We start from the raw sequence: 27,154 nt of genomic DNA, 5'->3' as shown, positions 1-27,154 counted from the left end.
GGGGAGGGAGAGGAGTTCTCCTTACCTCTCCCCACTTCCTCCAGGGGCCCAGCACGTTCCACTCTCAGATGTGCGGCAGTGTGGATCTTTCTGACCTTGCTTTTCGCCGTCTAGGATTCCGTTGTTGGTCTGTGACTGTTCCTTTTGTTGCATCTTACCGGGGGAAGAGTTTACAGGAAAGCTCACTCTGCCATGATGCTGACGTCACTCTCCTTTGTTTTGTTTTTTTAATTTGCTGGTTGTAACTCTCTAAACTTATTTCTTAAGCCACACGTGGGCCACAACTTTGCAGCTGGAAAGAGAGTGAAATGCTAGGATACAGAATGTCAGAGGTCAGATTTCTTAGAAGCAGAGCCTGAGACTCTGACATAAGTGATTTAGAAGGGCTGCCTTCAGGTGAAACTTTAAAGGGGATGATGCAAACAAGATAGAGAAGAGGGAGAAGCTAATCTAGGATGTGACTTCAGGTGGCCTCTAGCCTCAGCCTGATCCTGCAGGGAGCTCTGGATTATAAGTGGCCCCAGGGGCAAGCCTTTGAAGAAGGTTACAGGGGTGAGAAGTTAGTAGCAGTACCAGCTGGAGTTGGTAAAGGGATCCCCCAGGATCTTAGGGCACCAACATTACATGCTGCAGGAAATAATGCATCTTCAATTGTTCTGCCCAGTGATTTTTGGAGAACCTGTCTTGTCTTTTCAGGAACCTGCCAATACTGACCTCGTGAGGAATCACTGGCCTCGTGCATTTGTATATTAACGTAATATATGTGTTGCGGGAGGTCGGGAAAGAAATACGGTCACATTTTATGCCAAAAGAGTTATTGATTGAATGTGGGAGACATGGTATAAGTACAACTTAAGATGGCAATATGTTTTTATGTGAAGGTTGGTGTACAAATATGTTTAATTCTCCACGTAATTGTGTGAAACACTGAGAGCTATAATTTACAAAGCTCTTGCTTTGTATAAGGAACCTATACTAATCACTTTACAGACATACATTTTAAGGAGGCTGTTATTATTCCCATTCTACAGATGGAAAAACTGAGGCCTAGAAATGTTAAGGAACTTTCCCAAACTTACTCAGCAGGTAAGTTTCAGAGTCAGCTTTTGAAATCAAGTTGCTTCACCTGAAACTCTTCTCCCTGAAAAACTACACTGGCCAAGTTTCTTCAGTGTTACCTGTATCAGTTACAGCACTATATAGCTCTAAGAGAATTAGCCATCTCTGCATTAGAAAGTGTTTTCTGTTTTAATTTGGTTTTCTGTATAGAATTTCTTGTGTTCTAAAGACCATGCACTATGTTAAATACAATCACACTGGAAATATGAATATCCTCCTATAGCTTATTTTCAAATTCAGATATAATTAATAAGTAAATTAACAGAAAATCAATGTATGCACATGTAATCTCCATATCTGTTCTTGGGTCTCTCCATTACCTTTATGGAACTGTAGATGTTCTCAGCTCCTGGGGTCTGGTTTGCCAGTTCAGTCACCCAGCCAAACTGCTCTCTCATCTTTTCCATCAGATATGTGGTGTCATCCAAGTGATGCTGGGTCATCTGGAGAATCTGGGCATATTGCTGATTGGATACATTGACCAATTTAAGGGCCTCCTCTACTTTTGTGTGTAGTTCAGGTACATATGGACAGTCTAGCAAAGAAGAAAGTAACATGATAAAGGAACAGGTCCATGAAATTTCGGGTTGGGTGATGTGGGTTTAAATCCCAGGCCTTATACTTTCTATTTCTAGCCTTTTGAGCTTGAGTGAGTTTTCAACTAGGTAAAATGAGCATGAATGAAATAACACTAAGTGCTCTGATCACAGGGTTGGCATGCATTACAGATTAGCAAACGTTCCTTTTCCTTCCTTTTTCTCCTTTCTGTTCTGTCTTTGAAGGTCATCAGGGCTCCTCACTGATATTCTGAATCTCCCTCTTCACGACACACCAGGATCGCACTTCCCGGCCAGCTTGAAGTTGAGTGTGGACATCTTTAAAGTAATGTATCTCATTTCTGGAGGAAGCCTTTAAGAAAGGTTTAGAATTTATCGTGCTCCCTTCCCCTGACAGTGGATCTAGTTTTGCTCCATATGGTGGAGACTCCATCATCCTGAGTGAGATGGGTAGCAGAGCCCTCACTCAAACTGTAATTGACACATTGCATAGCGAAAAATGAAACTTTGTGCTTACAAGCCACTAAGGTTCTGCAGTCCTATTATTATTGCACAACAGCCTATCTGAACTGAAACAAAGTTATAGGGACTTATATAGCTGTGCTGATGAGTAGCTTGATATTATGTAAAAATGATCTGCAGACTATGGAAGTGTCTGTGTGTTAGGTCATCTGGGATCATAAGACACTGTTGTTGTGGAAAAAGACCACAGGGTCTCTGAACAATACCTTCTGCTGTTTACCAAAAAACCATGCCTCGAGCAAGATAATCCACTAGTCGGGGACAAGTCACCAACCAGAAGCCAAGTGACTACCTCATCCCAGATCTTAAATATCAGTTTATTGGTTCTTTTTGATACTTAGATATAACGCAAGATTCTCCAGCCCCTCACGCTTTTGCAGAAATGGTTTTGAGATCTCCAGGAGAGGGAAACCTTTGTTCTTGGAAGTAAACAAATTTGCAATAGTACGCGTTCGAAAAGTAATTCAAGAAAACATTTTTAAAACAAAGAGAGTCACAGTTAACAAGATATAATATACACTTGAAAGGAGATCCAGATATTCTTTTAAAATGTCTTCATTTGCAACTTCAGAGTTGTTAGCTTTTAGAATAGTAATATAAAGATTTTTTTTTATTATGGAGGAAGAAGGTGGTGATTTCCCCCATGATCTTAGGCAATTCTACAAGGGACACTCATTTACTCTTTTAGAGAGTCCCGACCAGGAAAAAGATTTCCCTAGAACAAAGGCTAAACTTCATGCAAAACATAATCACATGGGAAAGGAAAAAGTACAACTATCTCTATTCACAGATAACATGATCTTGTATACAAAGTCCTAAGGAATACATACACAAAAAACTACTAAAACTAAGAAACAATTCAGCAAGGTTGCAGAACACAAGATCAATGTATAAAAATCAATTGTATTTCCATACACTAACGATGAACAAACCAAAGACGAAATTAAAAAACAGTTCCATTCACAATAGCATCAAAAAGAACAAAATGCTGGGGCCGGCACAGTGGCGCAAGCAGTTAAGTGCACGTGCTCCACGGCGGTGGCCCGGGGTTTGCCAGTTCGGATCCCGAGCGCACACCGACACACCGCTTGGCAAGCCATGCTGTGGTGGCATCCCATATAAAGTGGAGGAAGATGGGCACGGATGTTAGCCCAGGGCCATTCTTCCTCAGCTAAAAAAGAGGAGGATTGGCAGATGTTAGCACAGGGCTGATCTTCCTCACAAAAGAAAAAAAAAAGAATGAAATGCTTATGAACAAATATTTAAAAAGAAGTACAAGACTTGTACACTGAAAACTAAAGAATGTCTTTGAGAGAAATTAAATATGACAAATAAATGGAAAAACATCTATGTTCATGGATTAGAAGACTTAAATTGTTAAGATTCAATACTCCACAACTTGATCTACAGACTTAATACAATCCCTATCAAAATCCCAGTTGCTTTTTTTGCAGAAATTCACAAGCTGATCCCAAAATTTATGGAAATGCAAGAGACTCAGAATAGCCAAAACAGTCTTGAAGACAAGGTTGGAGCACTCACACTTCCCAATTTCAAAATTTACTAAGAAGTACAAGACAGTGTGGTATTGGCATAGGATAGACATATGGATCAATGGAATAAAATTAAGAGTCCAGAAATAAGGCCTTAAATTTGCTGTCAACAGTTTTTCAACAAGGCGCTGAGATAATTCTATGGGGGAAAGTATAGTCTTTTTGATAAGTGGAACTAAAACAACTGTATATCCAATTGCAAAAGAAAGAAGTTGGACCCCTACTTCACATTGTATACAAAAATTAACTCAAAATGTGACAGACACCTAAAAGCAAAAACTAAATCTATAAAACTCTTAGAGGAAAAAATAGGCGCAAGTCAGTATAACTTTGGATTAGGCAATGGTTTCTTAGATATGATATCAAAATATAAAAAAGAAAAGAAGTAGGGGCTGGCCCGGTGGCGCAAGCGGTTAAGTGTGCGCACTCCGCTGCGGCGGCCCGGGGTTCGCTGGTTCGGATCCCGGGCGCGCACCGACGCACTGCTTGGTAAGCCATGCTGTGGCAGCGTCCCATATCAAGTGGAGGAAGATAGGCACCGATGTTAGCCCAGGGCCGTCTTCCTCAGCAAAAAAAAAAAAAAAAAAAGAGGAGGATTGGCGGATGTTAGCTCAGGGCTGATCTCCTCACAAAAAAAAAAAAAAGAAAGAAAAGAAGTAGATAAATTTAACTTTATCAAAATAGAAACTTTCATGTTTCAAAGGGCACCATCAAGAAAGTGAGAAGACAGCACACACAAATATTTTCATATTTGTGAATAATATATCTGATAAGGGTCTAGTATCCAGAATATATAAAGAACTTTTACAACTCAACAATAAAAAGACAAATAAAATTAAAATATGGGCAAAGGATTTGAACAAACATTTCTTCAAAGAAAAGATACAAATGGCCAATAAACACATGAAAAGATGCTCCACATTATTAGTGATTAGGGAAATACAAAACAAAACCACAGTGAGATACCACTTCATGTATACTAGGTTGGCTAAAATAAAAAAGACAGGCAGTAACAAGTATTGACAAGGATATGGAGAAATTAGAACCCTCATACATTTCTGTGGGATGTAAATGGTGCACCAGTTTGGAAGAGAGTTGGGCAGTTCCTGAAAATGTTAAACATAGAGATATATCACCCAGCAATTCTACTCCTAGGTATATACCCAAGAGAATTGAAAGCATATGTCCACACAAAAACTTGTACACAAATGTTCACAACAATATTGTAGTAGTCATAAGGTACAAACAAACCAAATGTCCATTAACTGATGAATGGATAAACAAAATTTGGTATATCCATACAAGGGAATATTATGTAGCCATGAAAAGGAATAAAGTTCTGATACATGCTACAATATGGATGAACCTTGAAAACATTATGCTAAATTAAAGAAGTCAGTGGGACGGCCCAGTGGCGTAGGGGTTAAGTTCAGCATGCTCCACTTAGGTGGCCCAGGTTTGCAGGTTCGGATCCCAGGTATGGACCTACACCACTCATCAAGCCATGCTGTGGTGGCGACCCACATACAAAATAGAGGAAGACTGGCACAGATGTTAGCTCAGGGTCCATCTTCCTCAAGCAAAAAGAGGAAGATTGGCAACAGATGTTAGCTCAGAGCCACTCTTTCTCACCAAAAAAAGAAAAAAGAAAAGAGAAATCAGTTACAAAAGACCGTGTATTGTTTGATTCCATTTATATGAAATGTCTAGATTAGGCAAATTCACAGAGACAGAAGGCAGATTAGTGATTGCCAAGGGCTGGGTAGCAGAAGGGGGTGGGGGGAATGGGAAGTTAGAGCTAATGAGTATGGAGTTTCTTCTTGGGGTGAAAATATTCTGGAATTAGATAGTGGTGATGGTTATACAACTTTGTGTATATACTAAAAACCATTGAATTGTATACTTTGAAAGGGTGAACTTTATGGTATGTCAACTATACCTCAATAAAGCTGTTATTTAGAAAAAAACACTCGCATGACCAGTGGGACCCATAGCACCTTGAGGCATTTTTTAGTCACCACACAGACATGAGAAGGAATATTTAAGACAAGAAAGAAAGAAAACCCACATTTAGCAGGTGTCTCTTATGAAGTGTAATAATATGTATTCATTAGCTTTTACTGCATAACAAACAACAAATATTAATTATTTTTCATGTTTTTCTGGGTTGGTTGGACTATTCTCATGTCTGAGCCAGCTCAGTTGGGCTGGATGGTCTAGGATGGCCTCATTCATATTCCAGGGGCCTCAGCTGGGGTAGCTGGGGCCTCTCATCTTCCAGAAGATTAGCCTGGACTTGTTCACACGGTGGTGGATAGGTTTCCAGCAGCAAGAGGGGACAAGCCTTAACTTACAAGCAGATTGCAAGCCTCTACTTTGGTCATATTTGCCAATGTCTCATTGGCTAAGGACAGACCCATGACCAAGCCCAGATTCACGGGTTGGAAAAACAGACTCCACCTCTTGATGGGAGGAATCACAAAATATTGTGGCCATTTTGTTTCTAATCTACTGTACAAATGCCCCCTTCTGCCTGTGAGAGTCCCTGGTTTAGGCCTGTTGTTCTTGAGTAACTATTAATATTGAACATCACTTTCCAAACAGATCCAGTTTAATTGATAATTATGTGGTTTTGTGTAACAGAAACAAGGCTGGACAAAGAAATTCCTTGGAATAAATCCCATGTGCCTACCACCTATATTAAAAAATAAAATATTACCCAAACAGATGGAGCCCTCACTGCGCCCCTTCCACATCACAACTCCATTATCCCCTCAAAAGGAAACTGCTGGGGCCTGCCCAGTGGCGCAAGTGGTTAAGTGCACGAGCTCTGCTGTAGCGGCCCAGGGTTTGCCGGTTCGGAACCCCGGGCTCGAACTGACGCACTGCGTGTCGAGCCATGCTGTGGCGGCGTCCCATATAAAGTAGAGGAAGATGGGCACGGATGTTAGCTCAGGGCCAATCTTCCTCCGAAAAAAAAGAGGAGGATTGGCATCAGATGTTAGCTTAGGGCTGATCTTCCTCACCCAAAAAAAAAAATAAATAAAGGAAACTGCTATTTTGAATTTGGGTACATATCCAGTACAAGTAATTGGTATGGGAAAAGAGGAAAGAGCCACTTATAGTAAATCCATTTAAAATTGGGACCAAAAATGTATGGTAAATAGTGAAAAAAATGATTAATGATGCTTTGGAAACTATTTGTCAAATATAGGATTATAATTATAGCTATGTGCTTAGTCTTAGAACAAAGAATGAATCAAAGGTTGATTGAAAAGGCAAAATCATTGTTTGACAAAATATACAAGAGTTGTTTGTAATAGCAAAACATCGGATGCAACTTAAATGCAATACTTCAGCAGGAGAATGGATAAATAAATTGCAATATGTCTACATGGACTAATGTACAACAGTGATTAATGAATTAGAACAACACGTATTCACGCAGCTAAATCTCACAAACTATACTGTGTGACTAACCAAGTTGCAAAGGAATACATAAACAATAATATTTGTATTGTTAAGAAAAATTATCCCAAACTTGGAAATAAGGCAAAAGAATGGCTGTGTGTCCTTTCAGTGTCGTGTAAAGCATTGTCTCGAGGTCCACCTGAAGATTACTTCATTCTCTAGGGAAAGGATCCTCTGTTGGATTTACTACTATTTATTGTTGATTAGGGTCAGACTCTATGCAGTTAGATGCAAATTATAGATCGGAAAGTTGCAAATGATTTTTGTCCGTAGAGATATAAATTATTTTAGTCTAATAGAAAACATAACTGCAAAAGTATAGTTTTATTGCCCTTTAGTACATTAACTAATTTTATATCTAATTTTGCAATCTTATTTCAACATTCTCTCTTTGACTGTAAATACTTCAGTCTCTCCTTTGGAACAGCTTTAACACTTTGCTGGTGACCTCATTAATAGAAAAAAATCAGTCTTGACATGTATTTGTGTGAGTCATATTCTTAAGCTTAAAAATTATACTTTGACAATATAAAAATTAAAAGCATGTAAAACATTGTTATGTATGGTGTATGTGAGTGCTATATATAAGCATACATGATAAAGGTATAAAGAAATGCAAGGAAATAAACACCAAATTCAAAATAGCAGTTTCCTTTCCAGGCGATAAAGAGGCTGTGATCTGGAAGGCACACAGTGGGGGCTTCATCTGTTTTGGTAGTGTTTCATTTTTTTAATCTAGGTGGCAGGCACGTGGGGTTTTACTCTTTTATTCTTTATACATTTATAATAAAATGCATTTTATAATAAAATTGTTTTACCTTTGCAGCAATCAGTTTATATTGCATGTATACAGTTATCTGATGTGTACTGTACCTGATGCATTATCTGATGTACACTGATTATCTGATGCTTTTATACTGTATTATCTGATTTCTTCTATATTATCTTTTTTCCAGTTTTATTGAAAAATAATTGACATACTTCACTGTATAAGTTTAAGGTATACAGTATGATGTTTTGATTTACATATACTGTGAAATGATTACCACAATAGGTTTAGTTAATATCTATCATCTTATAAAAGAAAAGAAAAAAAATTTCTCCTTGTGATGAGAAGTCTTAGGATCTACTCTAACAGCTGCCCTATACATGATGTAGCAGTGTTTACTGCAGTCATCATGTTGTATGTTGTATCCCTGGTACTTATTTATCTTACAACTGCAAGTTTCTACCTTGTGACCACCTTCTTCCAATTCCCCCTCCTCCATCTTCTGTATTATTTTATGACAATCAGGAGAGATTACTCATCAAAGCTTTTAACTGGATGAAAGGAAGTTAATGATGCCTAGATGAGGTGTTTGAGTGGGACTATTTTTATAAGCGGTCAGTATATTAGTGTGTATTTTTCTGTTATAAAAACTTCTGTTTCTGTATGCAACCTTGTAACTGTGACTTAAAAAACAAACACTTGAATTAGGAGAATCATTAATACATCAGACATCTTATTTAATCCTCAAAACACCTGTATGAAGTAGATATATTAATCTCATTTTCCAAAGATGAAACAGAGGTGCAGAGAGCCACTCAGTCAGCAATTCAGGAGAAATAAGACCCTCATTAGCTCTAACAAAAACATCCAGTTCATATTCAACCTCCTACTCCAAGCCATTAGCCAAGCTTTTTAGAACTCCCTTCCCTTAGGGCTTTAGAGAGGTAAAATGCAGATGCACAGAATTAAAAGTTCTTCTTGGCTTTTGTAAGCAAATTTGCATTCAGGCCCTAATGGGTGAGAGGAGTGACTTATTTAGGGGAAGTAGGGAGATGAGGGGAGGGAGGGAGAGCAGGGGGACCGGCCGGGTGGAGAGAAGGGTTTCCCGCCTCAGAAAGGAACGAAAGGCCTCTCCCGGCCAGCTCTGGGAGGGGAAAGCCTACTTGGGGCTTGTGAAGAGAAGCCACTTTCCATATTTAAATACTAATTAGTAATTAACCCACCAACTGGAAAGAGTTAATGCCACTTTCGGAAAAAACCTCACTTGACTAACACAATGGGAAGACTGTTTTATTGTTGGGTTTTCTTTTTCTTGTTTTTTTTGGGGGGGGGAGGGGAAGATCAGCCCTGAGCTAACATCCATGCCAATCCTCTTCTTTTTGCTGAGGAAGACTGGCCCTGGGCTAACATTCATGCCCATCTTCCTCCACTTTATATGGGATGCCGCCACAGCATGGCTTGACAAGCGGTGCATTGGTGGGCGCCCGGGATCAGAACCTGCGAACCACAGGCACCAAAGCGGAGCAGGCACACTTAACCTCTGCGCCACCAGGCTGGCCCCCAATGGTTTTTTTTTTTCTTCGCAGTAAGAGAAGAGTTGCCCTAATTTGCTCACAGTTCTCTTTTGCACACATTAGTGTGTGTTTGGTTTTTAACCATAAAAAATTTCACAGGAACAATGAGAGAATTAAAAAAAAAGAAAAGAAGTGAGTTGACCTACTTTTGAATAACAAAAATTTCTAAACCTACACTGAGCACTCCTAGATGGAAATGAGCAAGCAAAAAAGCGCTTGAAGGGAAGCAAATGAATCCACAATGCTTGTAAAAGTGAGATTTTAACCTCTGGCCAGAATACTATTGAAACCCTGAGAAAATACTTATTTACCTTCCCGTAGATAATCCTGACATTTTTGGCATCTCTCATGAAATTGGAAACATTCCGACAAATTCTGGCCAAGTTCTCCACATAGTCCTCTGCCTGGCACGGGCAACATCTTTGAACTCAGGCCTCCAGGGTCAGAGTCTGCGGGTAACACAGCATTTACACATTAGTGTCATTAGAGTCTGCACTTAAAGGAATGGATATGGTGTCATCTCTTTTTCTTACTGGTACTTTCAACACCTTCTTCCTATATCCAGTCAGAGGAGTGCATATTGATGCAACCATTTGCTAGGACAATTTGACATCTATTAAAAAGTGCATATATCCTTTAATCCAACAATCTTGGTACTATTATTGTTACTCATCATTATTAGTACACTCCCCCCCACACACAGATGTTAATGAATATAATTTTATTTTCTGGAAGGAGTCATGAGGAATCATTAACAGTAACTTTTTTTAATCTAAGCCTGACAGTACACATGCAAACCTTACACTTAATTAAATAAATCAGTTAACAAAATATTCTTAATTATAATCACAAGTTTTTCAGCAAAATATGCATATACAACCAAAGATGTAAAAATGGCCACATATCACTAATTGGTGAATTTTATAATTATGTCTCTTTGAATTTCAAAGACATGTTCTATACTATAAGCCATGACACTTCACTTTTTCAATTATCCATCAAAAAATGTTAAATAATAAATATGTATAACCGTTAAATAATAAATATGTATAACCATACGGCAAAACCCAATCTAATCTTATCATTTGAATATATAATATTTAGTCTCTGTTACATTTTCATGTTTAATAAGTATGCATTCTTTTATGCTATGGTGTATCTCACGCATGAGAATTTGCTAGACAAAAGTGATTCAGTCTGCGTTAGAAAGAATCAAAGCTACTTTCATAAGGATTGAATGTATTAATATATGTTTCTCACAATCCTGCAGTCACTTACCAAAGCCATCATCCATGTGGACGGCCTTTGGATAAGAATATTCTGAGTGATAATCCATGCAGCCCAATTTTTATATCTGAGTGATACATTGTCTTACGGACCGATGTCAGTGCTATGTCCATGTCAGTAATTTCATTTGAAATAATTTATATTTTAGGTTTACTTGTTTGGATTTTATGTAAAATTATGATCTCATATTTGGAACTTGAAAATTGTCTTTAGCTTCTTTTTTTTTTAATAAAGTAATTGATGTTTGCCTTTGTACAACTATAAAACTGGAAACTCTTATTCTCTACGTCTTCTTGTCTCCTCTACCACAGCTGTTCAGTCAAGTCTTTCATGTCTCCCTCCTCACCTCATATCCGCCCTCCGTTCCCGACCCAGCTCCACTACCCCCATCGACAAGTCCTCATTTCACCTCATTTATTTCCAGGAGTTTAATAGTAACTATCTTGGTTCCTTTGAATATTTGAATTATTTTAAATTGAGACTGTCTTGTGTGTGTGTGTGTGTGTGTGTGTGTGTGTGTGTGAGAGGAAGATTAGCCCTGAGCTAACACCTGTTGCCAATCTTCCTCTTTTTGCTGAGGAAGATTAGCCGTGGGCTAACATCTGTGCCCATCTTCCTCTAGTTTATGTGGGACGCCTGCCACAGGGTGGCTTGATGAGCAGTGTGCGTAGGTCCGTGCCTGGGTTCACGAACCCGTGAACCCCGGGCTGCCAGAAGCAGAGCGCATGAAATTAACCACTACACCACCGGGCCGGCCCCGAGTGTGTCTTATTTTATCATTATTATTTCTGATGTCAATGCTGTTAACTAAATAGGGGATAGTAACCCTCTTTTCTCTTTGGATTTCTATTAAAAAATTCTGATAATTATTTTAATTTTTTACAGCTGTAATTGGGAAATACATTGGAGTTTCAAAGATATTGGAAATGTCTGTTTCTTAAACCAGGTGGTAGGCATTTACTTTATTTCTACTTTGTATTTCATATATATAATGTTATGAACAGTGGGTTAAAGATTTAGGAAAACATCTAAAGCAGATCAACTTTTGAGAAACCTTTTTTTTTTTTCTGGAAGAATTAGCAATCCATATAAAAATGATGATGTAACAGAGAAGTCTATCCAACAAAAAACTGACAGTTCCCAATTGAGTGTTTCACATTAGGAAAAATTTATTATTAATTTATAACCTGATGATTTTCTGTTATATTGAGTCCTCAACATTGAAAAATGGAACATTTCATTTTGAGATAAATTATGAAGTGCATTGCTTAAAAACCTAGGAGGCATTTGTTAGATCATATGGTGCACAAGGCAACTGTCTCCTTTGTGGTATAGGAAGTCATTTCCCCCCAGCGGCCCTTCTGGAACCCTCCCCTGTAGATTTGGTGGCATTTCCTCTCATCCCATAGAACCCCTGTGAGTTCTACTGTATAACTTATCTCTCCTTTGTGTACTGTTTGCTTTTGTATCTTCTCTGTTAGACTCTGAGCCCCTTGAGGGAAGGGATTTGGTCTTGTCATTTTAATCTTGTCATTTTTCCATACCTTCTGTCATTTCACTTATGATATGGTAATTTAATTGTCCTCTGATCTCTTTTTCTTTCTCTGAACCGAGGTCCTAAAAGTCAGGGGCTGTGTCATAATCATCATCTCATTCCCAGCATCTAGATTAATACCTGGTATATAGATCAGGGATGCCAAATTCCAGGTCCACTGACATCAATTCCCTATCCTGTACCACAGCATGGCAATAACCCCTCACCTCACCTCAGCCACACCATGACAGAGCCTCCAGATCCTTCTAGGCAGCTACCTCCAGCACCATCACTGATATAAACCATCTACTCTCCCCACCTGCCTCTGTTCCCACCCCCAAGGGAAAATTAAAGTCAGCAGACACTCTCTGAGGTAGGATTAGAACCCAGATCTCCCGGCATCCAGTACTGTGTCAAGCTACCACCCCACAGTTTTACTGAACACGATCTCATCTTTTCTTTCCAGGGATTTATAAGGCAAGTGAGGGCAACTGCCAGAGCTATTTTATTCTTTCAACAGATTCAGGAACTGAGGTCTGGAAAGACCAAAGTAGGAAAGAAATTCTTCCATATGGAGACTAAAATGAAACCACACTCAATAAAATAAAAAGTATTAAACATCAAGATATTTCAGATTTTTTATTATCTCCTCTCTCCTTTTAATGGTGTTCATTACTCAGTTTTAGCTAGTTTTCTAACTTTGGTTCTTAGGATGATCATGACAAACTCCATCCATGAAGGTTGCCAGATACACAATGCTCACTCAGTAAATGTTGGCCATTGTAATTGACAAGAGGTGTCATTAGTTTCCTATTGCTATTGTAACAGATTACCACAAATTTAGTGGCTTGAAACAACACAATTTATCTATACAGTTCTGTAGGTCGGAAGTCTGAAATGGGTCTCACTGGGCTCAAGTCAAGGTGTCAGCAGGGCTGTTTTTTTTCTGGAGGCTCTAGGGGAGAATCCATTTCCTTGCCTTTCCAGTTTCCGGGGGCCACCTACAGTCCTTGGCTCATGGCCCCCTTCCTCTATCTTCAAAGCCAACAAAGTAGGGCCAAGTCCTTCTCATGCTGCCATCTCTATTGATTCTTTTTTGTCTCCTTCTTCCACTTTTAAGAACCCTTGTAATTACATTGGAGCCACCTGGATAATCCAGAATAATCTCCCTATTTTAAGGTCATCTGATTAGCAACCCCAGTCCTATTTACAACCTTACTTTCCCCTTGCCATGTAACATAACATCTTCACAGGTTCTGGGGATCGGGGTGTAGATGTCTCTGGGCAGCTATTATTCTGCCTACCACAAGGGCCAAAGCTCAAAATATCTTCTCATTAGGTGGATTTTCCAGGGGCAACAGGTTTATTCCTCACCTACCGCCTGTCCAGAAACGTGATGGAAGCACATGCAAATACCCTACAGCCCCTGCCTGACTATTCTAGATAACTAGGCCACCTGTGCTCATCAGAGAAGAGAATGTCTCCTGTGTTGAGCTGGCTGGTTAGGGTAGGGACGCTGGAGAAAGAAGAGTGTAAGGCTGTAAGGAAGGCTTTTCTGCTTTTAATTTTTGCATTTACAGGGGGCCCTGGATATCCAGGTGATCACCAAGGTGCAGGCAGTGCAGGGGGCCAGGGAGAAGGGACCCACGAGCCATCTGAGAGCAGGGGCTGGTCCTGGGGTGTGTGAATGGGGAGGAACCTGAGGCAGAACGGGTGGAAACCCATATTCTTAGCTGGTGGAGTGGGAGGGAGTTGCAACGGTTGGGAAATTATTTAGATTTCGCAGTGTCTGAATCACTACCACTCCTGCGCACACCTGAATGTACCAACATGTGTAAGGTTGCTACACAGTGTGAAAGATGGAGGGGGGCACTCCTTTGTTCTAATGAACACATTCTGAATATTATTTCCAGAACAATTGTTATCTATTCAAAAGGTCAGGCAAAAATTATTCAATATCATTCCAGCATTGATATATTTAGGCTACTGCCCTGATGCTTTTCCTGAATATTTGGTGAATTTGGAACCTCAGAATGGAATACTAGACAAAACACCTGACTTACAAGAAAAGTTCAGGGGACCCTGAAATAGAAGCTAACAATAATTCCAGTAACGATGGCTGTTCTCTGCTCCTGGAACAACTGGGCAGGAAGGATGTAATGCACTGTTTCCCGGCTTCACTTCTGATAGTGTGAGGTAAGCCCCTCCTATATAGAGGCTAGTTATGCAATGTTGTGTCAATTTTGAGAATTTGATTCACATGTTGCCAGCTGCAGCTGATATAATTGGAAAATAGGCAGCCAGAGGAGCCCATTTTTTCCCTACATACAAAAAGCTGTATATAATTAATATAAACAACTTGATAAGTTTGGAGATAAATATACACCCATGAAATCATCACAATCTATGCCATAAAACTATTCATCACCTCCAAAAGTTTCCTCCTGCCCCCTTATTTGTTATTATTATTATTTGTGACAAGAATGCTTAACATAAGATCTAACCTCGTACGAAATTTTTAACTACACAATACGGTATTGTTAACTATGGGCGCTGTGCTGTACAGTTGATCCCTAGGACTTATTAATCTTGTATAACTGAAGCTTTGTACACTGTGACCAACACCTCCTCATCTCTGCACCTGGAAACCGCCATTCCACTCTGCCTCTATGAGTTTGACTACTTTAGATTCCTCATATAAGCTGGATCATGTAGTATTTGTCCTGTGTCTGGCTTATTTCACCGAGTATAATGTCCCCCAGGTTCATCCATGTTGTCACAAATGGCAGGATTTTAGAAGGAGCCCATTTTATTTTTTGTGTCAGAGGGGAACAGCTCTTTACTTGGCCTAGTGGTCAGTAAGAGATAAGTCCAAGGAAATGCCAATCATACAGTTTGCCCACACGGCACCCCTCATTCCCGAGACGGTGTGTCCCAGCCGCTCCACAGAAGCCTGAAGAAGGTATCTCCTTCTGCCTTAAAACGTAAAGCAGCATTGTTTTTCCAACATGGAATATCATGGGGCATGAGTGGTGTTTGTAGAATACCAATTCTTATCCTTTACAGAAATTCCTATTTCTGTAGTTTCGGGTTTGCCTATGAGCATTTTCTATGGTTTTGCACATAAATGTTACGATGTAAGAAATTACAACAGTGACGCTGAGAAGATCATGAAGGGTACTAAATGTGACCTGGTTATAAATGACACTACGCTTCTTCCCAAACTGGGAGTTGAGGAGCCTAGACTGATTTTAAAGAAACCCCATGATGCTCAAGCAGAATAGAGCTGAGTGTCTACACGAGTTTTCATAACGGAGGCAACCGTTTTATTTCAAGTTCTCACTCTACTAGCACTTTCTTTTTCACGTTGAACATTTGCTTTATAAAGAGAGAACAGCCCACAGAGCTCTTGACCATGACGGAAGAGGGTGGCGTTAGGCAGACTTCAAAGCTTCTTCTAAGAGGCTCTGAGACTGATTATCCGCAAACTGTCACTCAGAAACACTGCACAATGACTTAGAAATGTCTACCATTTCCAAAGCCAAACAAAACTTGACTTTAGGATAGGCATCTACGTAAAAATTATCTTTCAGTACTTGCCTTTGTCTTGTTTTGGTAAATCCTCTCTTGCATTCAGCGTCTCGGTAATTGTTGCACTGACACTTTGATAAATGGAGAGACTGAAATTACACAACAGCTCGAAGAAGCTGGGAATGTCCGCACTCAGCACAAGATCTGGTTTTTTCGTGGGCTCTTTGGATAAGGCTGGAAAAAAGTAAGGCTCAATTAAGTCTGTATCTGACATGAAATATGATTGAAAAGCCTGGTCAAATTCTTGCTGCATCAGTTTGAAGACGTTTAAACTCCGGTTATAGAGAAATCTCACGTCCACAGTTAATTGGCTGAATACGTTCTCCATCTGGGTCAGTTGTGCATCTTCTTCAATGAACTTTTCACTGACGGGGAGATCTTTTTCATTATCTTCATGGAAAGGAAACAGAAATTGATATATTTGCCTGAAAAACTGTTCAACCTGTGGCATGGGGTGGGGGATAAAAATGGAATAAGAAATTAATTTTCTTTCTGGACCATTTCTCATTATAACTTTTAAAGTCAACTTACAGTAGTCATTCTGAATCAAAAGCAATTCTGGGCAAGCTAGGAGAGGTGAATCACTTTAAGATAATTTGTTACCACTCTTGTACCTGGCTTTGACTTGGACTGCCGAAATAGGATCTGAAATTCCTCCTGGTTCATGTTTGCCTACCAAAGGCCTAAAAAGGCCAAGTTTTCAATATTGTTGACAAGCCACAACCTGATGTACTGGCGGTGGTTGGCATGCCAGGGTCTAAAGGGCACTGTGTAGACTGCCCGAAAACTGTGAAGAAGGCTCTTGTCTTTCACCTCTGTCTTAGTGTTTAAGTTCTTTTTTTTTTCCCTTCAGGGGAATGTCATTAGTGTCTTTATCTTCTCCTCTTTTTTGTCTCTAAATTAGTCCATGGAAAGGAAAAGATCAACATATTCACACTGAACTATAGACGCCCGATGCAGTTAAATAGGTTACTTAGGGATGGTTACGTGTTAGCAGTGATCAAAGCCCTCCTTGGATGTAGTCAAAGCTCTAATTGTGGAATTTCCCTCACTGGGAGATTTTTTCAGCAGTCACATCATTCTCTACTCCATCTTTATGATACCTAAGTTCGTGCCAGAACATAGTTGCCTTTATATGATAGTGATATGGCCACACTGAGTGTTCTGGAACATATCAACTATCAAATGTCATCTCTGTAGCACTTCAGTGCTGTTCAAAGAATTCTCCAGGAATTCTTAGAGGACTGGTGCCTTTCTCAAAAAGTAATCTGGGTGGATCATCTGCCTCTCCGTTTGCCATCTTCTGTTTACCTGAATCCCTCCACAAAAACAAAACTTTAAAGTCCCAAGAAATTTTCGTAAAGTCACACAACTGGCACAGATAGGAATGGTCCCCAAATCTCCCGACTTCCAGCCAGTGATCATTCCACCATATTCTCGTGTATTAGAGAGTGACAGTGGCTATAGAAATAGAGCAGATGCAATTAACAGAGGAGGCAAATTAACTTGGCCTGTGAATTATCCTGGGGGTTGCTCCCTCTGTCTTGGATACGGCACGGCCAAGCCAGCAGCCCACTCTAATTAGTGCAGGCTCTGCTGCGCAGAGGGAAACTGCACTCCATTCATATTCAGCTCACTTCGTGAAGGGGAAGAGAAATTCGGGCCAATAGACTAGGAGCCTTTTATGGGGCAGAGCTCATCTTATTCAGGTCACCACCCTCTGTGATTCCCTCTGCCCAGATGACAGCCAAAGGGGACAAAAAAGAAAATCTGCCAGTCCTATAGGACATATGGATGGGCAAAAGGGGACACAAATGCGTGCATATGTGTGTGCTGCCACAACAGGGCAGGTCTCGTGAAGGAGAGACTCAGGAGGCAGAGAATGTCTTCAAATGTTTGGCCTCCAGAGAAAAAATGAAAGCAGGTTGAAATCAGAGACTATAATACTATTATTCAAAATGCAATTAGCAAACATTTATTAGATACCTACAAGGCTTTAATGAAGACAAAGAAGATATGGTCCCTGCCCTTAAAGAGCATATTTAGTGGGAACATACTCACAGATAACAAACACAAGGCACAGAGAGTCAGGATATTTCTGAGCGAGATACATACAGTGTCATTAAAGGCAGAGACAAACACTGCATGGCTGTTCTAATCTGTAAATCGAATATACACAGATGGTTCATACATAAGCATGAAGGTTAGATTCCAGATTGCAAAAGGCCAGTCTCAGACCAGGCATCTCTATTCTAAATAGTAATATAAATTAAACTTTTTTAAAAAGTAAGCTGAAGAGGTTACCTTAAGAACTCTGAAATCTTGAGCTCTGTTTTCCCCTTACCGTATTTTTCATAGAGGTCCAAGCAGGTGGGCGGGCTGTATAAAATCTCATGCAGTTACTTTCCAGGCAAGACTTGCATTTGTCCCAGGAGTCTGTCAAAGACACCTGGCACAGCCTTTCCTCCTCTTCCAGACGTTCTTGAACTTCATTCATAAGTTTCAGGGTCTCCTAATCAAAAAGCAGAAACAAACATCCTATTTCCATTTCATAACTCTGTGTACCTTAGTTGATTTCACCCTTTAAAACGTGTGTGGATTCTAAAGTAATTGTTCATTCTTTCTTCAGGCCCCTACCAGCTGGCAGATCTACCCCAAAGCTTCCTGTTGGATTAAGAAAAGAGCACTGATTGATCCCTATTGAAGACTGTGCAAATCTTATCCATCTGTTCATTCATTCAACAGCTATTTATTGAGTGTTTGCTATGGGACGGACATTACGCTAGATGTGGGTGAACCAACACTGAAGACGCCGTCCCAACTCTGGGGGATGACTGTAATTTATCTGTTCACCTGTCTGTCTTCACATCTAGTCCTTCCAGGATGTGGAAAGTGGATTTTAAGGCTTATAAAGCAGACACATTTATTTCCTTCATTGATGCTGCCTTTAACTACTGTATGTTCTTTTTGTGTGTGTGTGTGTGTGTGAGGAGGACTAGCCCTTAGCTAACATCCGATGCCAATCCTCCCCTTTTTTCTTGAGGAAGACTGGCCCTGGGCTAACACACATGCCCATCTTCCTCTATTTTATACGGGACACCGCCACAGCATGGCTTGACAAGCGGTGTGTTGGTGCGCTCCCGTGTGTTGGTGCGCTCCCGGGATCCGAACCTGCGAACCCCGGGCCGCCACAGCGGAGCGCGCGCACTTAACCGCTGCGCCACCGGGCGGCCCCTAATTACTGTATGTTCTTAAACATTGCAAGAAAGTGCAATTCTTGTACGTATATCAAATCAAATCTGCCCATTGAGTTACATTCTAATTGCAGAGATGCTGTATTGAGCGTCTGCATTCTTCTCGTCCATATTCTGAGCGCTCCCCCTAGTGGAGCCTTGCTGTACGTGGCCAGGTCCCGCTCTGGGTGGTAAGGAGCCCAGCAGAAGCGACACCTGTCCCTGAGAACCTCAACCCTGCCCCAGGAGCTCCCCCCAGGCCGGCACCCCTGCCTCAACCCCACGCCTCCTTGCAAGTGTGGACTTCTGAAGACCGGCCCCCTCCAGGCCTGAGATGTAGTTCAGAGGAAATATGATGTATAATGGACCCCTCGGATGAGACAGTGTCAGAGCTAAAGGCAACTCCCTTAAGCAAAGTTTCTGTATTTAAAACCAATTCAGTGTGCACTTTTACCTAATGGAATAGAAAAAGAACTCACCCCTTTCCAGCACGTTAAGCCCAAAGAACCACCTGGGCACTGACAATCTTGCACCTCCCATTCGCTGGGCTTGGATTTTCCAGCTGCCCTTCTGGCAAATCCCGGTGCTAAGCCAGGTGGCATTCGCAACGGCACACATAAGAAAACCGGCAGGGGCCCCGCCTGCCAAACACACCTTGTGTCTCAGACAGGATTTTCTTGTCTCCCTGGGCTTGCAGAACAATTTTGGAATCCTACATCTTCTCAAGAAAGGTTGCCTCATCATGGCAGGCAAAAATACCACCCAGATTTTCTCAGTCAGTCCCAGTTTTAAACATTCTGCTCATTGTCACCATAAACCAAAATCCCAATATTTTCAGTTCCAAACGACACTCACTGTGTACCCTTGGGCAAATTACTTAACGTCTCTGAGCCTCAGTCTCCTCCTTAGCAAATAGGAATAACAATAGGATTTACCTCTGAAGGGTTTGTATTAAGTGGCGACAAGCAAGCAAGGCACCCAGCACGTCATTAGTAGTATCTCTGATTTCCTTCCACTCGCCTCCGGGAGCATAACAAAAACCGGTTACCAATCACACGTCCCCAGTTTTGGTAGTGAAATGTTGCCATGGAGGAGGTAGATTTCTGGATTAAAAATGCCCTTCATTCCTTCTGTTTCTCCCTAAATGTCCCACCCACTGACAGAGTCCATATCTATTCCTGTAATTTACAGCTTATCCAAGTCCCATCTAAACCTGGAGTGGAGGGCAATTCACTTCAAGCCGCTTTAGGGTTTCCCACTTCAGTAAGTTTCAGATGCGCTCACTAAACATGACTAGGGCGGGGCTCAGGAGGGGGAGGTGATGACGCTGGGTCACCTGAGGATCGGCCGTGCTCTCTAACGGGAGCCTGGGGGCGCCAACCCCATATTCGCCACAATTTATCTGAAGTATCCTTTGTTCTAGGTTTACAGTAACTTTAGGGAGGGAGTCTTAGGGTCAAACAGGTTTTTCTTTTTTAAAATTAACTTTTTAGTTGAGTGTCCAAACCTTAAAGAGTATAATTCAATGAATTTTTATACAATAAGTAGGTTTTTAAGAAAAGAAAAATTCTACTAGTTCCTAGGATTTTTCAGGGCCAGAACTGAAACCAACACTTGCTTACTTGACCCACCCCTAACCGGAGCATTCTTTTCATAGAACTACACCCTTAGCTTGCCAGGAGGCTGGGGAAAGGGAGAAAAAACAGAAAGTCACGGGGTCCCACAGGCACACTGCCCACTGACTTTCTCCCCGCTCATTCATTCCAGCGTCAGGTTAACATGTTAACTAATGTCTCGAGCCTCAGTTTCCTCAGCTGTAAGATGAAAGTAATGGTTTAGCCAGTGTTGGAAGGATTACATGTGATAACGTGTTTATAAAGGGCCTGTAAATGATATCTAGTGTCATTACTTCCAGTGGCCAGACTCACAAGCCCGCCAGGGAAGAACTCAGCTCCAGGCTTCCACATTTTCCTCATGAGGAGCTATTTTTAATTTCCTCAAAATCTTTTGATTGCTGCCAAAGGGAGGAGGGCTGCTGGTCAGGCAAGCTCATTTCCTTACTGGGGACCCCACGTGACACGGGGGGGTAGGTGTAGCTGCAACACCAACCAGTCTGGTGACAGGCTGACTACAGCTGTGGGGTCAGCCTGTCACACAGCCCTGCTCCAATTGCATAATGGACGCCTGGAGGCCACAGTGCTCAGAAGTGAAGAGAATTCCAACAGCTATCTGGAACTCAGTGGCCCCAGCTTTATAAGTCTGTAGGTTTAGGTATAGGAGGAAATATTAGAACTTCTATTTGTATTTTTTAATTTAAAAATTGACTATGGGGAGTTGTTTAACGGGTGTAGAGGTTCAGTTTTACAAGATGGAAAGAATTCAGGAGATTGGTTGCCCAACAATGTGAATGTACTTAACACTATTGAACTGTACACACAGAAATGGTTAAGATGGTAAATTTTATGTTATGTGTATTTTACCAGAATTAAAAAAACTTTTTAATGAAAATAAATTTTAAAAGTAATTTACTCTCAATGTTAAAATTTAAAATATTTTCCAAGTTATTTTTGTTACAGTTTTGATTTCCTCTTTGATTTAACGGTAATGTTGGAAAATAAGTTCTAAAAAATGTAATTGTTTTGAGTGTCATGTTAATGGTTAATGCTATTAAACCATGAGCCATGCAATGTCTATAATTTAGAAATGTATTGAGCTTTATACTGTAACGTGAACAATTTTTAACATCTTCCACGGACATTTGAATACAATGTGTATTCTCCATTGGTGAGATACATAGTTTGAACTACAGCTATTAAGTAAAGGTATGTGAATCAAAGAAATGGTCAGGCTGAAGTACTATTTCATATACATTGGTGGTTTCTTGTGGTGCTTATGTCAGGCCACTGCATGAGGCCAACTGCACGTGAGGACCCTTCACATTCCAGAAGCATTGACAGTGGCTTCTTCTGTCTCTGTTCACTTGCAGCTGATTGCCATGAATTGCTGTTTAAGAGGACCCAGGTAAATGACGGTTTTTTTACTATCTAGTTTTAACTAAACTAGCCCTCACTAAATAGACAGGAGACTTCAAAAGATTCTTGAAAAAAAAAAAAAAGACCAGCAGATTAAAAAATATGAATAATTTAAGCTTGGGTAGACAAGAAGCAAATGGCAGAGCTGATACTTCTTTATTATGTGCTCTTTATTGGCCACATGACAGTAAAAATATGATGATCTAATCAAATCTGGCAATTGGCTAAAAAAATTTCAAAATTTCTAGAAGATTATTTGAAATATGGACTTATATCTACCATAGCTAACGATGAACCTCTCCCTAGGTTTTGTGCCTTGAGATATTAGTGGTAGCAGTTCATGTGCCTAACATAAATAAATTAATATGCGTATATTTAGGAGTGAATGCTAACAAATATTTCAGAAATGGGGATGGGAGATCAAAAAACTTTGGAGACAATTGATCTAGCCAAAAACTCCCCAAACACTTTTGACTCAATATCCTAACTCAGAAGGGACTAAGGATAAAGCAGCATTTCCCAAACAGAGACGAATCCCCGAAATCCCAGGGTTTGGAGCCCTGCAAAGGCCTCTTCTACAAGGAATATGTTCTTTGAAGAAATCTAAAATTTCCTTCAAACTTTTCCTCCAATAAGGGCTGCTCTCCAGAAAATCTATTATTAGGGAAAATAGGTAATTCATCAATTGCCCTAACAAGTGCAATATTTATGGTCCAGATATGTTTCAGAACAGATATTATTTTCAATGACTGTACCTGCTTTTCTTCTCTGCATTTCTTCAGGGTTTTCATTAGATTGGTGTGTTCCTCCTCTCTTCTTTCCATCATGATTTTCATCTGCTTCATACCAATCAAAGCCTCCTGCACCTCTTCATCTACATCTATCTCCCCAGCCTTGGAAAGACCTAAAAGATAGGTGGCAGTTTTCTTCTTTGAGATCTGATCAGATTACAAGGTGTCTGTATCTGCATCAGAATACAATGAGTTCACCAATTTTTCATGTCCCCTAAACAGAGGCTTACTTGTTCTTTTATAGCATCGAACTCTGAAAGCACATCATAATGAATTAGCTGTCAGCTGTCACATGGACCCAGCTGCCACATGGACGATACCTTCTGTTCCTCACTGCTGAGCTCTTAGACAAGTCAGAGTTCATTTAACCTCATTCTTGTCATTTTCCTCAAGGCCTGTTTTCATTTATCTAATTTTTTTTCTTTCACTTAAAACCCAAGTGTGTTTATATTAGAGAAAATTTTGAACTGGGAACCTTAAACACAGTGAACAATTTCCCTTTCTTTCAGCTTCAATTACCTTCCCAGGAGGCATCAAACCTAGAAAAATTTCATCTAATGCAAGATTCTTTAATAACTTACTGGACATCTCTTATACACCTTTAATAAGTCTTTAGTGAGTATAATATTCATTATTATTCTCTCTCCACAATAGCCAATGTGGCTTCCTAAGGAGCTTATTCTTGCCTCCAAATTTAATTACAGACCTCCAAAAATCAACATTTTAACTAACTTATTTTTCTAAGTGTTAAGTACCCAAAGCATATATCATCAAGCAAAGGTCGTAAGTTAATGAGTACAGACCAACCAGATTCAACATCATTATAACCCATTCTTTCACTATCTGGGGAATAACAGCACAGATTACTTTAATTGTTTAAATTTTTCAAATGCTAGAAAAGAATTTCACTGTTCATTAAAATTGTGCTTGGAGGACACCAAACATCTGGATGATACCATGAAATGCAGTCAAAAACTTGGCAAGTTTTATCTATGTGATAGCAAACATCTGGATACGTGAAAGTTCTCAGACACTCGATTGGAATTTTCTATTTTTATCCAGATGTTTGGCGTCACGTCTACTTGGTTTAAGTGCCTCAAGAACGTCTCACCGTGAAATGAGAGGGCAGTAATGGCCATGGTTATCTCTCGACTGTAAATCACTGTAAATGCAGCAGGACACGCAAACAGGACATGGCGCAGATAAAGAAACTTACATACCCTTCAGGTGTCCACGGACAACAGTTTTGTCCTTCCAAGTAGGTGCACAGTGACAATCTTTCAACCATAGTAGATATGCAATAAACACCAAGAGTGGTGGCTTCATGTTCCCGCTGTAACTGCAAAGGAAAAATAAACCGGCATCAAATGCCTTCCATTAGGTTAGTGTCTGTCGGCATCAATTGAAAACACATGCTGATCCAAAGCATTTTTCTGCCAATTTTTCTTTATGACTTTAGACAATTTATGCTAATACGCCTGAGACAAGAAAAACTGGACTATAAATTAAAAAAAAAACACCCAAGTCTCTATTTTGTTTATATTCTTTATGACAGTTAAATAAGCTCATCATCTGAAGTACTTGAAATTTGAGGCAATGAACAGTATGGATCACAATCCCACAGAATACAAACTTCATTTTATTTCCTTGTCAACAGTAAACAGCCCCAAACAGAGACTTAGTTAAAATATATCAGAGGGATTTTTTTTTCTCCAAAATTATGAATCCTCAAGTGAATTTTAAATACCTAGATGGCTAACAACTTATTTTTTTTTACCACTTATTTTTTTATGAAAGCAAAACAGCCTCACACATTTTTCTCATAATTCTTATAAAACCCGTCAAGATATATGAATAGTGCACAGTTAAATTTTTTTCTTCTCAGATAATGAATTTCCTGTTCAATTTAATTTGATATATATTATTTATAAACATTCCAAATGCAAATGTTTAAACTTTACTAGGAAAAGTTAAGTAAATTAAAATAATTGTGTGCTTTAATAAAGTTAAATTTATAAATGTTAGATTACCTTAACTCCTCCCCAAAGCGGATATTTATCTGCTTTATGTATATTTGCTAATTTGGAAAAAAAAAAACTCCATTACTTAATCAACATTTGGAATGTCTTTTTAATATAATAATAAAATAACCTCGGTACAAGTAGTTACAAAGTCATCACATTTTACCTACATCTACATCTATCATTTGAACTAACTCTTCTCTTTCTGTTAAGACCCTGTTTACCAAATGAAACTTTTTAACACAATATATTTACCACTAACTTTGCAGTGTCTCTCCAGTGAGGTTGCCACCAGCTTCTGGAAGGACCTTCACTTTTCTCTGTTTTAATTTTCATCCGTGTCAGGGATTTAGCCTTGTTCTATTAATTTGATGATACAGTTCTTAATCCTATTAACCTAACATTCTCGAGATTAAGAATATGGTTTAAAATTTGGTTGGGTTTAAAAAGAAACGCTAGAGGGCGGGCTGTGCATATGGCCAGGAACAAGGACCGTGAGTTACTTTATTGGACACACGTTTAGATAGGACACATTAAAGCCTTAAAAAATATTTTTTTAAAATTTGAAATTTTATGATATGTATATTCCCATATAGGTAACAAATTTCTTTGATTGGAAACAAGCAATAATATGAAATAGAATAAGTAAACTCTTAGATAAAATATTTTGAAGATTATTTACATAGTTTGGTATTTTTTGACTATTTGCAAACATATTTTAACTAGATGAAGTGATAAAATCTAGCATATAAATAATGCAATAGATGAGTATTTCAGGCCCACTACAATTTCATAATTGATTAGCTGAACTAAAAATGTGGCCCCCTGATGATTCATCTAAAAAAAACTCAGCTGTTAGTCATCATAGCCGGGTATAGAATCTCCAGAGATAGATCTTCCTGGCTAGTGAATCTCCAGATCCTCTTGGGCCCCCTTTGAAGGCTTTTCAGGATTAGCCGATCAATGCTGACTACATACTCAGCACTTTCTAATCAGGTCAGACGGACAGTTCTGAACTGGTCCACCTGCCTTTTGGGGGCCCTTAGAGGTTGGTCCTTGTGTGTGAGCAACCTGCAGTCTATAGCTTATCTCTGCTCTGCTTGTACACTGGGATGGGCAATTATAAGACACAGTCAAAGGCCAGCCCACGCCCCATTTCAGCTGTCTTGATTACCCGCTAATTCTCTGTTTTAGTTGGAAACCACTTAGCTCTGTTGGAAAACAGATCAGCTCAGAGCAAAACTTGAACTCTGATTATTTTAAGTAGCCTGTCACTTTTGAGCAACTACAGTCCACACCTATAAACAGATGTGTCCTATCCTGAGAGGTGACCAGTTGGCCAATGGAAGAAGCAGCACTATGGATATTTTTCTCAGGAAGAGAAGAGCGCAGTTCTGGAAAAGTCAGTCACAGGAAATTGTCCAGTGCTGCTCTGATCCCGAGAACCCTTGCTCATTAGTTTGCTGTTGTCCAAGTTTGGGCCCATTTGAGATCATGGCTGGCATCTGCACACTCTTTTTTCAACAATCCCAAATTTTATTGAAAATGGAACCAGTTGTTTAGGAAATTCAGTGGCTCATCCTCTAGCGGTAGATTTTTTCTGTAATCCGTGTTCTCCCTTTTAAGTGTAATTTCTGAGAACAGAACTTTATTGCTAACTAGTACTAATTGCTTTTAAAATATCTTGAAGCTTTCAAAAAGAAATAATTTCTTCCTCTAATTATTTCATCTATTTTCACAGCTGCCATTTTGTTCTTAAGAATAAGCAATACTTCATACAAATCCATTTACTTTCATAATTATGACATCATTACTTTCAAGATTGAAGTGGATTATAAAATATTATAGATAGCTGGTTGGTAACTAAGGAGACCTAGAAGCAAGATCATCTTATTTAAGAAAGATACCAAGAAGATGCATGCAGTATCAACCAAGAAATAGATAGAGGAGTCAGACGGATGCACTACAAAATGTCAGGCTCAGTTGCTGGTACAGAGTGTCTTAGATGTGTAGCCATAGCGGACTTGCTGCTACGTCACCACGGAGTAGATTTGCCCTCCCTGCCACTGGCCTACCCAGACAACCTCTGGGCTTCCCGTT

The 27,154-nt window shown here is 39.7% G+C and overlaps 1 protein-coding gene across 1 annotated transcript in view; it reads right to left on the bottom strand.

Annotated features, from left to right (window-relative positions):
- Positions 1–24,359, bottom strand: part of CLUL1 (clusterin like 1) — a 32,903-nt gene extending 8,544 nt beyond the window's left edge. Inside the window, exons 1-6 of the mRNA XM_058556851.1 lie at positions 24,254–24,359; positions 22,998–23,146; positions 18,322–18,489; positions 15,987–16,419; positions 9,877–10,014; positions 1,440–1,654 (exon numbers count right to left, since the gene is read on the bottom strand). Of these exons, the coding sequence (XP_058412834.1) occupies positions 1,440–1,654; positions 9,877–10,014; positions 15,987–16,419; positions 18,322–18,489; positions 22,998–23,146; positions 24,254–24,359 (1,209 nt within the window). The remainder of the gene's footprint in view (positions 1–1,439; positions 1,655–9,876; positions 10,015–15,986; positions 16,420–18,321; positions 18,490–22,997; positions 23,147–24,253) is intronic.
- Between the last annotated feature and the right edge of the window lie 2,795 nt (positions 24,360–27,154).

Source organism: Diceros bicornis, chromosome 16 (assembly GCF_020826845.1).
Source record: "Diceros bicornis minor isolate mBicDic1 chromosome 16, mDicBic1.mat.cur, whole genome shotgun sequence".
NCBI lineage: Eukaryota > Metazoa > Chordata > Mammalia > Perissodactyla > Rhinocerotidae > Diceros > Diceros bicornis.
The sequence above is the reverse complement of the archived record's forward strand: the minus strand, read 5'-3'. Positions and strand labels throughout refer to the sequence as shown.